Here is a 15,094-nt window from a genome sequence, read left to right as displayed (position 1 = left end):
TTTTAATTGTACACCACCAGAAATTGTAGAACTAGCTACAGCAACAGCATCTACCTTAATACCTTATGTAAATATTTGTATTAAAAACTCTACTAAAGTTAATGATGATTCTCAACCAATTCAGTTTATTAATTGTACTATTACTAATTTTAATGTTTTTAACAAATAAAGTTGTTCATTAAAAATCTTAAATTAATTAATTTGTCGTAGATAAAGTAGAGTATACTACTCGCAATAATGGCTCTCATTCCCTCGGAATGTTACTCCCTCGCCGCTAACGCGGCTCGGTTCGTAAATATTCCTCGGGAATAATAGCCATCATTATTGACTCGTGGTATAATCTACTATTAAAATAAAAACAAAAACACTACTTTTAACTGAACTAGTAGGTATTATGTATTTAGTAAGCTTTAAATGTGTTGAATGCTGAGGACTTTGACTAAATTACATAGTTCACAGTGGAAATTAAATACACCAGATTGATAATGTGTCAGTAATTTGTTTACTTGTGAACTAAAATAATTAAGTAGTACTTACTTGAAAAAAATTATTACACTTTCACTAGCACATTCACTCATAACGACGAGAAATAACGGCAAAACATTTTGAAAGAAATTATAGTAAGCCTCTCCATTTAATAGTGATCTACCACAACTAATCAACAATAACATAATAGGTAATGAACTCACGATTCGAAAACATTTTCGGCATTGAGACTAAACAGGATTATTCCAAACTATCTGTTGTATGTTTACTAAAAAGAAGTCTACGTTTAAATTTTCGTACCTCACAGAGTTGCAAGATTTTAATTTGCATACGAAAATGTATTTTAATTTTTTGGTCAAACGATTGCATTTAGAAAAAAATGTTTTAAGAGTTTTTTGCTTTACATGGTGCTCTCTACCTATACCTTTACGGAACGCACTATTTTCCGGGACACCCTGTATAAGTAAATGAAAAACCACTATTTAGCAAAATGTTTTATTTTTATTGTTGAACCTAACCAAAAAAAACCATAAGAATGATGTTTTTAATAAATATTAATAAAAATGACGTATAAAATATCTGTGATGCTAAGGCAAAACCCGATATGTCAGAAAACGTGATTTTGCAGCAGATGAGTTTAAAAGTTCGCAGTGTTGTAATAGTGGACCTATCGGAAACTAATTTTATCATCTACTGGTTACATGGATGCGTTTAGCCATGTAGGGTTTTGTCATCATATTCTTCATAACTCAATATACATATTGGTATTAAAAACGAAAAATCGATAATTTTTAACATATTGGGTTTTGCCTTAGTACCACAGATATATGAAATTGTAAATGCCATAAACCGAAAATTCTATGGATGGGCAAACTGGCATGGGAATGTGCTTGTATAACAAGACCAAAAAGAGAAAATGGAATATTAAAATTTCTGAGAAATGAGTTTTTTAAATGAGACTTTATGAGAAACTTAGTTGTCAGTTATTATATCTCATGTCAAGGCAAAAGAAGAATGGGTAGACCATCTTATATGTGGAAAAGAACAATAGAGAAAGAACTCAAAGAAAATAATTTAACATGGAACGATGCAAAAAAGATAGCAAAAAACAGAAGAGAATGGAGAAAACTAGTCAACAAAATTGGACAGAACTCAACAGATGATGCGTGGGACTAGCAACCTCACCATCATTCCTCATGCTACTTGAAACACTGCAAGGTGCCCTTTGCTCCACTTGGAGATGTATGATTATGATGATGATATCTCATGAGTGTAGGAAACAGTATTTATTATAGATTAAATGAAAGCTATAAAAATAAGTTCCCTCTCTATATATTTGGGATTCGGACAAAAAATCCCCACAAATTATCCCTGGACAAAAAATCCTCAGACAAATAATGCCCGGACAAAAAATCCTGGACAAATAAACCCCACAAATATTTTTGGACAAAATATCCAAGAAATAAGATAAGACCTTAAGATTTATGAACTCATTCAAAAAAGACTTATTCACAAAATTTCTTTTCTCTCTCTAACTATGTAGGTCTTAACTTATGTATGTAACTTAAGTATGTCTCTCTCTAACTCCCTACACTATTATTTAATTTTATATTTATTTATATCAATTTACTCCATTATTATAAAAAATTCAGGCTTGGATCAATGATATGAAATGATCGTAATTTAGAGAGGAATCTATTCATGTAAATTTTATTGCATTTGAGGGACATTATATTTTCCATAAGATGTGTGCTGTATTCTTTACAAAAAGGAACAGGTTTTTTTGCATTACAATCAAGATTATTGTTTTCAAGACAAGCATTTAGCATCAGGAAGAGGCAATGTTTTGAACATAGTTATTCAAAGCAAAATGAGCAAAAGATTTAAGCGATTAATATTACAACATGATTACCACAGCCTTAGCTCATTCGTCATATCTTCCACGATTTTTGAAAAAAACTTTGTGCGGTTTCATGGAGATTGCCATAACTCTCATGCACTGAAGCTGAAAAACATTTGTCAGTGGCATTCACGGGAAAACTTTTAGAGAACTATCCAGCAGCAAATATTTCTTGGGGATCTCCGGAATTTTATGTGGGGATTTTTTGTTGGGGATTCTTTTGTCCAGGGATAATTTGTGGGGATTATTTGTCCTAGCTTCATATATAATCAACTATTTTCAATGGGAAATAAGCCACAATTTTACCGAAAAAATGATTTTATTAACGTTTCGAAGCCCAAATCAGGTTTCGTTGTCAAAATACAAAATACTACTGATATATATTTTTAGATTCCTCACACCTGAGTTATCTTCATCTGGTTCATTATTTGAGTGTTAAAATCTAGGGATCTAAATAACTGACTCTCTATGAATCCTTGACAAACTCTTCTTGAATTTTAGCTCTTAGGGCCTTGGCCCACCAACGCTACTTAACAGCAAACCGATGGCAACACAATTTAAATAGCGCACAACAGGTGACATGGAGTTGTCCCATCAAAGCTAAATATTTTCTACATCTCTACAAATCATCAAGTGAAGATGATTTAATTGTGATGTACTGATACTTAAAAAATAAAAAAATAGGAAACAGTTTAGAAAAGGAAATGGTGGCTACATCTTTTTATTGCAAGAAACCAAAAAAAAAATGTTTGTTGATGCTAAAAAACTCGTCATACATCCAGTAAAGTTCAAATTATTTTACCTGATGTCAAAAGAACTGTTTTTCGAGCTGGTTGGAAAAGTCAGTCCTCTCATCCAAAATAAAGATACTTTCTGAAGAAGTGTGAGTGTTGAAGAAAGACTGTTAATAACTATAAGGTAAATAAATAATGATTAATTTTATTGCAGAAAATATGTATAATTTACAAATTTATTCTTCCACAGCATCTACTAATTTTTCATTAAAGTAGAACCCCGATAATCCGAACTAATTGGGGGGACAGCCTGTTCGGATTCCAAATAGTTCGGATTATCCGAAAGTTAGCCTAACTCATAATTCAAAGCTTTCACAGTCGTTGATTTTGAGTCGCCAAACATTCTCGCAAGAGTGTGGACAATATTTTTGGGCTCTTGACTACGAGAGAACTGAAATAAGTTTACATTTAACCTTTATAAGCACTACATATTAAAGTATGTATTTATTTTTAAGAAATTTTAAATGTCAAAGTCCTATTAATCCTACATTGTTTATTTTTCTGGTTTTACTCTGTATACAAAACAAGTTTTTAAGTTTTTGTCTTGAGATTTTTAAATTTTTTCACTTTTCGTTGGTTTGGATTAGCGGGGTTCAGATTTGCGGAGTTCGGATTTGCAGGGTTCTACTGCATATTCCTGTTCATGTTGTGCCATGATTTCCTTTTTCACTAATTTTCGATACTGAAATAGCTGAAATGTGAATTTCCCGGAGCGTTGGTGGGAGCATAGTGTATGTAAACCATAGGTTCAACAAGAAAGAGCATGGCCACCGTGACCACATTGTATCGCTGTTACATAGCTTTGATGGGACAAGAGCCTTAGTCTGATTGCTAATAAATAACAATTACAAGAAATTGTTTTAAACTAATTTTTATTGTCTTACCTGAGTTATCTTCATCTATTTCATTCTTCAAGTCTCCAAGTTCTATGGATGTACATAGCTGATTCTCTATATATATTTGGTCATTCTCAGTAAATTCTCTCTTAATTTCAGGTTTTACTTCCATTGCTAATAAATACCAATTACATCAAATTGTTTATCACGACTTAATTTTTATTACTTCTCTTACCTGAGTTGTCTTCTGGTTCATTTTCATTTTTGAGGCGATCCAGACATATCTGAGGGTCTACAGTTTTTTGGTTATATTCATCATGCTCTTCTTTAACTTCAACTTTAAATTCCATAGTTAAATCAAAGTTAAATATAAACGGCAATAAAATTAATTTAGATTAGATTAACGACTTTAATATTAATAATTCTAGTATATTAGGGTTGTTTTTAGAACATTACGTTTTAAACTTTAAAGAACGAACTGTCAATTACGGCGCGACGACACCAATGAACTGTCAAAGAAGTGTCAACACCTAGAACATGGAAAATTTTATACCCCCTTTTCCATGCTCTAAGTCAACACCGATGGAAATGGAATGGGCAAGAAGTGAATTTAATGACCCCAGGATGAGATAGCGATAGTCAGGGAAGGAGGAAGGAGGGAAGATAATGGCCATCTTTCGTAAACAAAAAATTTATAGTGATAGTCAGCGTTGCCAGCTTGGGGTATTTTTCCATAATTTTGGAGTAATTTGAAAGCGTCTAGAGGAATTTTTCTAAGCAGAAATGGTTGGGGAGGGACAATAATTATGAGATATTTTAAAGGGTCATGGTAAATTAAATTTGCGTATAGGGTAGGTGGGGGCAAAAGTACGCACGGGGCAAAGGTACGCACTTACATTTTTCAGTAACTTCTTATATGTTGGCGACAACATCTTGTGGCATATGTTTGTACTACTCAGTAGCATTGGATGAGAAACTTTGGCGCAATCAGGGCGAACACAACAACAAAGATGGGATAAAAATTATTTTTGTACCTTTTGATCTAATTTTTCTTAAAAATTGATTGATTCTAATTCTTAATCTTTCAAACTCAGATTATTATTGGTTAGGCATGTTGAAAGTTTATTGTTAGAAGTCTTCTTCTACATGACAGTTTGAAGTTCATATGTGCATAGTTTCATATTGAGGTTAGATATATTATTGGTTGCCGGATGGGGCAAAAGTACTCACACAAATGGGGCAAAGATACGCACTGCGAACGTTGAAATGTGGCAAACGTTCGCAGTGCGTACCTTTGCCCCCAGTGAGGTAGACTTGGCAAATGCATGTTTCAAGTCAATCTTCAAAGTGAATATCAAATTGAGCTTGATATTCTATCAGCTAATTTTGTCTTAATTGCAAAATGTCTCAAATCCGCAAAAGTACGCACAGGCGTACTTTTGCCCCATTGGGTGGGGCAAAGGTACGCATTTACATTTTTTTTTTCAAAAAGTTATCAACACTACAAAAATAATATTGAAGAATTTCGATTTGCCTAATATGATTACAAAATGTATCAATTTCACTTTCATCTATACCCTGTGCCAATTCAAGCATTAGGAGATTCACTAGAGATGAAAATTTAGAAAATGCGTACCTTTGCCCCCACCTACCCTATACGTAGAACTGTATAATTATACTCTCATATAATCGAAGACGATAGGACCTATGAATTATATTTCCAAGGCCTTCTGTTGATAAGTAGTATAATTTTGGTTTACTGTTCTCTACATTTGACTACTAATTTATTAAAATGCGTCAAAAATTTAAATTTAAGGGGTTTGAGCTTCAATTTGAGGGAATTTCAGTTTCTAAGTGGGGGATTTATAAAACCACATCTGGCAACTCTGGTCATTATGATAATATCCAACCAATGAAGAAGTCAAATTTTCCCTGACAAGCTCTGTCTCTCTCTAGGATGGACGACACTCGATTCTAGATCCCCGTTGCTTAGTGGCGTGTAATTTGTGTTGCCTATATAAACTTGAATCGCGAAATGGGCCTGTTTATTTATTATTCAAAAAATATTACAAATGTATAGGTATACAAATCAATGTAGCTACTACCTAATAATTATAATAACATTTAAAAAAAGAATGTGTGTGTACTTTGTACGCACGTAAGAAGTTATACTTCTACTACATATTATGTGATTTTTAAGACAATACCAAAAATTTAAAAAAATAAAAGAATAAAACGCACACAAACACATTGAAAAATGCCACAAAGAAAAAATGATTTCTGAACGATAATAATTGTTGGCGAAAATTTTAAATACGCATTTTCTGAAAAAAAAACTATATAACAAATATACTTACAATCATAAAATACATAAAAAAATAAAAACTTGCATCGGGAATCGAACCCGTGAATTTCGGGGCGCTTTGATTCGTAATCGAAGCCTAGACTCACTCGTCCAATTCCACATTATTTGTCATGTGGAAAAATAGGGTAACAACGTTTTACTGTTTGACAGTTGTTTTGAATATAATTAAATTATGTAGTTTAAATTTTGTGGAAGAAAATATTAAAATATAACAAAACAGTAAGAAAACAATATATTAGATGAAGATTGGTAGAACTTTTGTTGGTAATCAAATTAAGTATGTAAATCAAAGCATTAAGGCCGCGTCTCACCATCAAATAATTGGATCAAACAGTTTGAGCAAACTTGACGTACTTGAGGAAGTACGTCAAAGTGACGTCACAATTGCAGTTTTTTTGAAATTCTAAAAATCTGTGCTATTTGTAAATAGAGTTTGGTCTTAAGCTAAAGTTTGTAAAGTAAACTTGTATAAATAAATAATAAAGTCGTAAATAAATACCCGAACGCTCGTTTTGTTACAATATGATTATAATAAAAACTACTTACCAAATTAGAATGAGTTTTCCTTGTCCAAAATAGTCCAAAAGTCCAAAAATATAGGTATATGAATACTATTTAAAAAGGCATTATAACTATTAACTAACTTTTGTTTGTTGTTTCTTTTCACACAAATTTTAAAACGCAACAACCATAAATAATCAAACTACAGCACAGCTGTGCCACAGCCGCCATATTGAATAATTTTTGACATGTCATTTGAACATCCAATCAGAACAAAGTTATAATGCGCATGCGCCGGGATCATAGGTTTTAACATATAAAAATTCACCCTCATATCGCCGGTAAAGAAGTATAACTTCAAAAAATATACATCACTTTAATACAATTTGTGTTTTTTTTCTGGTTCACTGAACTAAATAAGTATTTTAAAGTTCATCTAATTCTTCATTTATTAATAACAATAATGTTCATATGGCTGTGGTGTGCAATGTAGGTACTAGGTACAGATGATGCAAAGCCTCGTGAACCTTGAAAATACGCATAACCGAATAAAAATGAATTCTAAAACGATTTTAGACTATTTTAATTTCGTACTGAATTGTGCGACAGGGTCCTATCTACAACCTGATCTTTTCAGTAATGTCGGATTCCAATGTTTGGTTCGTGAATTGACGTATCCAATTTAGTGAGTCAGGTTCACGAGATTTTGTAAATAGTCTACCTAGATATTTCGAAAACTTCTGAGAAATGGGAAAATTATTGATTTATAGATATTACAAAGAAAAGGTACCTAAAAACGTTTTTGAGCAAGTCATGCTGCATGAAAGAATTTTATAAATAATAAAATTTTGCTACATATGTACATACATAACCACTTTAAAAATTCACATTGTAAGGCATGAATGACAAAAATATTTTTTTAATATCTATTTTGAATTTTGAGTCTATACCTATAAATACTTGTTATTTAAATACTTTTTAACATGGTATTTGTATTTATGATATGTACTTTCCCAAATTTAATAAAATTTGTGATTTTTTATATATTATCTAATCGTTGTTTTATTTAAGTCAAGCATAGCCACAGATCAATCTTTATAGTAATAACTTTTCAGTAAGTACATCTAAAAAGGTAGTAATCTACCTACATAATTTAATTTATTTATGACAATGTGAATTTTTGAAGTGGTTATTAGGTAATAGGTATAGCAAATTTTTATTATTTATAAAATTCTTTCATACAGCATGACTTGCTCGAAAACCATTTAGATACCTTTTCTTTGTAATATCTATAAATTAATAATTTTCCAATTTCTATTTGTATGTAATATTTTTTAAATAACTCAAAAGTCCCATTTCGCCGATTCAAGTTTATATAGGCAACCCAAATTACACGACCCTAAGCAACGAGTCAAGATTTAGACAGAATCCGCGACGACGGCACGCACGAGAAACGGAATCTTGACACCTGTCACTGGCTGTCAAGCAACTGTTGGTAAAAGGCTTAGAGCATGGAAAATTTTTTCTCTCTCTGGAGAACTATCACGCCATCTCTTTTTCGAACGGAAGTGAAGCCGTATTTTAATACGGTTGGTTCTCATTGATGTTTGACACCACTAGTTTTATTAGTGATTTTTGTGCGATTTCTGAGTGAAAACTAGCAATTTTTTTAACTCTTTAAAATGGTGATGTGTTCGGCTTACGGTTGTAAAAGCGACAGCAACAGGAAATAAGTGCGAATTACATTTTACAGGTAAATAAATATTTCTGTTATGTGTGCGTAGATGAAAATTCAATAAATACTCCTATATTCTTAGATATTGCCTCTTAAATGGTTAATAATTTGAAAATTAACACTTCAATGTACCTTATTACATAATTAAAATTACATCGTTAAGTTATAAAATGAGAAAAATTTACATGTAAAATTAAAAGTAACATAAAAAATCACCATTTTACCAGTGGTGTAGGTACGAAACGGTACGAAATAAATGAAATTATAAAATATATTGTGGCAACTTCGAAAATGGAATTAATAGCGTATATTGTTATTACATATTATTGACTTTTTTTGTTGTTAAACATTTTATTGCTTGATTTTACTTTGTTTATATGTAAAAACATTATTTAAGAGCACAGGCGCAAATATTTTACGGCTATCTCTACTTTTTCTTTTTTTACACGGCAAATTATATGTAGTAAAGTTTTCACTGGTATGGATACGTACATATAGTATTTTTACTACAAAAGCGATATTACGTAGGTCAAAATTTTTGACGTAAGAGAACTGTCAAAACATGAGAATGTGACTTTTCATTATTGCCATGTTTATTATAAACATGCCATGGCAATAATGAAAAGTCATATTCTAATGTTTTGACAGTTCTCTTACGTCAAAAATTTTGACCTACGTAATATCGCTTTTGTAGTAAAAATACTATAAACATTACTTGACAATGACATTGTCACCATTAACTTGAGATGACTTTTGAATGTTCTTGGATAACTGTTACTTGTATCATCGCTTAAATTATTAATTCAATTAATTAATATGATAATTTTTCACTAACTATGTATTCAGTGATTATAATAATTTATATACTATGCCATAAAAGATAATACTTAATCGAGAAAAGAGGAAAAGTGATTTTTTTAATAATATATTGTTACTATGGAACGCTTAGATAAATTTTGAATATCTTTAACAACAAAATGCTTATATCACAATATATATCCTGGTGTAGTCTCTGCTTGGGATCTTCCATAAATAATAAACAATAAATAACTTTTTATTAATTTCACGTCTTAAGGCCGCGTCCCACCATCAAATAATTTCATCAAACTGGTTTGAGCAAACTGAAAGTGACAGTTAGTGACGTCACATCCTGAGTGTTCATTGTGGATAATAATGAAAAATTTTAATTTTAAATAAAGTACAAACAAGTTAGACAACTCAATACAAAAAATTTGATCAAACTAGACTGATAGTGAGAGCACAGATTTTTAGAATTTCAAAAAAACTGCAATTGTGACGTCACTTTGACGTACTTCCTCAAGTACGTCAAGTTTGCTCAAACTGTTTGATCAAATTATTTGATGGTGAGACGCGGCCTTTAAATTCTTTAGCCAATACACTATCAATATTATTTAATAAACAACTCAAGATAACGAGCGATACACAATTATTGGATCAAAGCTAGCCGTGCAAAAAATTACGTATGTCTTGCTTTAATCTGAATTTTTATCAATTAATTTTGATTAACGTTATAAAACATAAAAAATCAGTCAAAGCCTTTAACACAGAACTTTAATCTAAAATAAAAAGAATTAACACAATTATAAGTAACAATAATAAATAAAATCAAACAGGATGCTGTATATGTCCACCACCAACATCTCTACATAACCTACCTTTTCTTGTTAAGTTGACGTGCACTGCAAAGTTGACGTAAACTGGAAAGTAGTATATCTGAATTAAGAACAGACATGCACTGTATATCTATCTCTGTCATTGAGAGCCACCTATGGTGACAATAATTTTGGATCAAACGTTATTATTATTCCTAAAGCCGTGCCAAATATCTAAAATTGCCGCTGTCTTGTCAGCACATTCTGTTCGACTGAGTGCGTTGTACGACAAAGATAGCGAATATTCAATTTGGAAAATATTACCACTGACATGGTGTTCATTTTTTTCCAATAGGGCTTTTCATAGATTGTTATTTGTTTCGAGCTGCTGTCATGTGCCACATAATATTAATATATCTACGTCATACGTCTTTGCTTTGTATTATTGTTATATACCAATAAATTATGTCGTAGATATATTAATATTATGTAACACACGACAGAAGCTCGAAACAAATGACTGTGAATGAAAAGCCCTATAGGGCTTTTCATCGATTGGCATTTGTTTCGAGCTTCTGTCATGTGTCACATAATATTAATATATCTACGTCATACGTCTCTAGTTTGTATCATTGTTATATACCAATAACGTATGACGTAAATATATTAATATTATGTGACACATGACAGAAGCTCGAAACAAATGACTATGAATGAAAAGCCCTATATTTTTCAAAAGTAATACTTTTGAAAAATTTAAACGTAGAATGAAGGACTAAATTATTACCGAGGGCTGAAAGTCCCTCAGAATAAATAAAAAGTTTCTTTTGAATGAGATCTTTGAAAATAAAAATCACACTAAATTGTCTCTTGGTTTTTCACCCCTGTAACTTTTTTCTCAGAATTCGAAAAAATTAATTTAAATTTAAATATAGTATTGGAAGCCGAAATTTTGCGACCTATGTGAAATAAAGATATCTATCATAAATCAATAATTCAAACAGTTTGCTTTCGTCACATCCCCTAATTCCTAATCCTGTTTAATTTTGAGTGGGTATAAAAGTTCAACATACTAAAATACTGTTATTTGTTTCAATCTTTCTATGTAAGCCATGCATAATATGGTGTAATTAATAAAAATAGAAAATTGAACTAAACCTACGAGCAATATTATTTAATTATGTAGTTTTATATAGTTTCTTCTGGCCTACGCGATACGCCACTGGCACTCGTGTTTGGTTCTAACTTGGTTTTGGCTTCAGTTTCGTTCTCGTTGCGGTCACTCCAGGGAGAGGGTAAAAAATTTTCCATACTCTAAGGTAAAAGGTATAGTATTTTTACTACAAAAGCGATATTACGTAGGTCAAAATTTTTGACGTAAGAGAACTGTCAAAACATTAGAATGTGACTTTCTAATAAACATGGCAATAAGAAAAGTCACAATCTAATGTTTTGACAGTTCTCTTACGTCAAAAATTTTGACCTACGTAATATCGTTTTTGTAGTAAAAATACTATAGCAGGGTCGGACTGGCTACAGCATCTCTAAACCACAGTATTCTAAATAGAAGTCGCATAAAGACCGTTTACAGACGAACCACTTTTTGAACTCGAACTCAGAGTTGGCAGCGAAAAGACGCTGGACAGTTTCGCATATAACAAACTACGCAATTTAAAATATCTGCGAGTTCTTTCAATGAACTATTAAAGTCCACTTTACATCAACAATAAATTGGACAAGAAATTGACCAAGTTATTCAAGGCCAAATTTGACGTGTAAAAGCACACTTTGACATCTAAGTTTGTTCGTTATATACTTCACGTGAAGAAATTGACGAAAAAGAAAATTGTTCTATTTTTTCATTTATTTGGCGTGAATTCAGTGTCACCAACCTGTGTCCATTTGGCGGGAAGTGGAAGTAGAGCTTTTTGTTTATTATTATTTGTTGAGGTTGAGTCTTTCATGTTCATGACAACCTAAAAATTTTGATTGGAAAATGCATATAAGATAAGGGGGTGGGAAAATGGAAATTAGTGGCTTTTTTGCAGTTCTGTCTGTTAGTTTTGCTCTGGCTGGGTCTCTTTTGTTTAAACAATTATGTAAGTATTATAAAAACGTTTTCAATTTTCTGTATTCTTTAGGAAACGAATTATTTATGCATATTATTACCTGTAAATAGTAGTACCTATTTCCTATTTCTTTTGATTTTTAATTGTAAAGAATAGAAAAATTACCATTCATTTTAATTTTTTAGAATCAGCTGAAAGTGGTCTACAAAAAAACCAGGAAGGAAACGTATTATAGCCTTGTTGTGGCTATGAAAGGCAAAAGAAAGATACCTATAAAAAGTGTATTGACTAGTTGGAAGAAACTCCACATTGTCGATGCATAATAAGATATTACTTTATAAACAAATATCAAGACCTAGGAATGGAACCTGGATAATATAGTCATCAAGAAGATAGCAGGAGGTCATGAGCAACAACAACTTCATAAGTATGAGAATATTGAGGAAATCCAGCTCCTCGATATCTACTACTGGACAAACTAGAAGATTGAAGAGGACAAAGCCTTTTGAACTAGTTTGAGTGATAGGTGATAGTGAAAAGCAGAGCGTAGTGCTTGTGTGCCTGTGTATGTTAGAATAGTGCACGATCTTGTTAGATTAGATAAGAGACGCTATAGGGTAAGCTCTTCATTTTAAGGAACAGTAGTAATTTAGGTTAAATTAAAATTGCTCATTGGTCAGTTATGACCAGATTGTAATTCTCTGATGTTTGGCAAAAAGGGCTGAAGTCAGAATTGCACATCAATAATGTTTTGATGATTTCTGGACCATAAAAAAAGTGTTGCAGACTTAAACTGTATGTACCAATAAAAAGAGCCGATTTTTCTGGTCCAGAAATCATCAAAACATTATCGATGTGCAATTCTGACTTAAGCCCTTTTTCCCAAACATCAGAGAATTGCAATGTACAATTCAATACAAATGAATCATCATCGTAGTGATGATTATGGAAAAAAAATATATATATATAGAAATATATATATTTTGTGCAATAAAAATGTTTATATTTATCAAGGATGTATTATTTGGTATGGCCACATATACTTCTGGTATATCGTCGGTGATGTGACAATACCTCCTATCTGCTTTTTCATGAATTTTGTAGGAGACGAAAAACCATTTTTAGGGTCATCTGTTTTCACATGTAAATTTTGACATGTTTTGTAGTAAATAGATAATTGAATTTACTACAAAACATGTCAAAAAATATCATATGAAAACAGGAGGTGACTGTAAAAAAAGTTTTTAGTCTCTCTTACAAAATGGTTAACAGTTAATAGAGAGACAGATAATCGAGGTTCCACTGTATAGTGAAATTTGGACACCCGACACCCCATACAAATTTTATGGGGGTTTTGTTCGTTTAAACCCCCTCCAAACTTTTGTGTAAGTTACAATTGAATTATTATTGTGGTACTATTAAACACAATGTTTTTAAAACTTTTTTGCCTCTTAGTACTTTTTTGAAGTCAGTTTTTATCGTGATATTTTGAATATTTGTCAAATCCACCACATATTTGTATATGGTTAAGTACAATTGTAGAGACTAATAATATGAAAATTTATTTATGATTTACATTTTTAGGTATATTTTGAACCATTTTAAAAAGAAGCCATATCTTGATAAAAAGAGCTTTATCGAAAAAATAGAAAGAGGTAAAAAAGTTTTAAAAACACAGTGTTTAACTAATGGTACCGCAGAAATAATTTAATTGGAACGTACCCAAAAGTTTGGGGGGGTTAAAGGGAACAAAACCCCCATAAAATTTTTATGGGGTGCACAAATTTCACTATAATTTTTCTTTAAGATGTTACTGCAATAATATTGCTTCATGTCCATTTTCAATAAAAAATCTTTAATAGTTTTCGATATATTCGAAAAAATCGAATTTTCATTTTGTATCTTCAAAGGGCTGTAACTTTTTTTGTGTGCATATTTGTACTAAGGTAAGTTAGGTTCATTCAAATTATTTTTGGTCCCAGAATATGTGATTTAATTTACGACCAATCTTTTCGGGACACCCTGTATAATAAATGGGATTAGCTGGCTTAAAAATTCATAATCTACGTTCTGTAGAAAATATACAGTTTTTGGTTTCTTTTTAACTAGATCTTAATATCTAACCAAGCATTTTAAGACCTTTTTATTAATTTTTCGATGATATATTCATGTTTTTAGTTTGTTCAAAATATTCTAGATCAGTGGTTCTCAATCTTTTTGAGTCATGTACCACAAAATACTTTTTAATATTTTTGCCACCACCTAACTGAAATAACTACCTATCTAGATAGGTAATCTAATTAACTGTAATAGTGGTGATTTTGACAGTTTTGCATTTTGTGTACCACCGCAAATAATGATATGTACCACCAGTGGTACATGTACCACAGATTGAGAACCGCTGTTCTAGATGATTGTACACTATAATAGATAGCCAACTAAATAAACACAAAAATTTTATTTTTGTTACAGCCTGTATATAAGTTTACCTATATATACAGTGCATTACGCACCACCTTAAAAATTGGGCATTTTTGATGTCTCGAATTTCCTAAACCTGTTGTCCCATCTAAGTGATTTTTTTATAATAATATAGCCTGAGGCTATAGGTTACTGCCTTATGCTTGTCATGCACGGGGAGCTATACTGTAATATACATTATATCACGTCGCTCTCTATAGTAATGAGTGAGCCTGCACATACGGAACCATTAGTTCCCTGTCTGCAGGCTCACTCATTACTATAGAGAGCGATATGATATAATATACATATATTACAGTATAGCTACCAGTGCA

General features: G+C 31.5%; 1 protein-coding gene across 1 annotated transcript in view; it reads right to left on the bottom strand.

Annotated features, from left to right (window-relative positions):
• The window catches only part of LOC114329491 (zinc finger protein 160-like), a 59,175-nt gene extending 53,712 nt beyond the window's left edge, over positions 1-5,463 (bottom strand). The window contains exons 1-2 of the mRNA XM_050643790.1: positions 4,252-5,463; positions 4,065-4,190 (exon numbers count right to left, since the gene is read on the bottom strand). Coding sequence (XP_050499747.1) covers positions 4,065-4,190; positions 4,252-4,366 — 241 coding nt within the window. The 5' untranslated portion in view covers positions 4,367-5,463. The remainder of the gene's footprint in view (positions 1-4,064; positions 4,191-4,251) is intronic.
• Positions 5,464-15,094: the final 9,631 nt, after the last annotated feature.

This window comes from Diabrotica virgifera, chromosome 2 (genome assembly GCF_917563875.1).
Source record: "Diabrotica virgifera virgifera chromosome 2, PGI_DIABVI_V3a".
Taxonomy (NCBI): domain Eukaryota; kingdom Metazoa; phylum Arthropoda; class Insecta; order Coleoptera; family Chrysomelidae; genus Diabrotica; species Diabrotica virgifera.
Note: the sequence above shows the minus strand (reverse complement) of the source record. Positions and strands in the feature narration are given on the sequence as shown.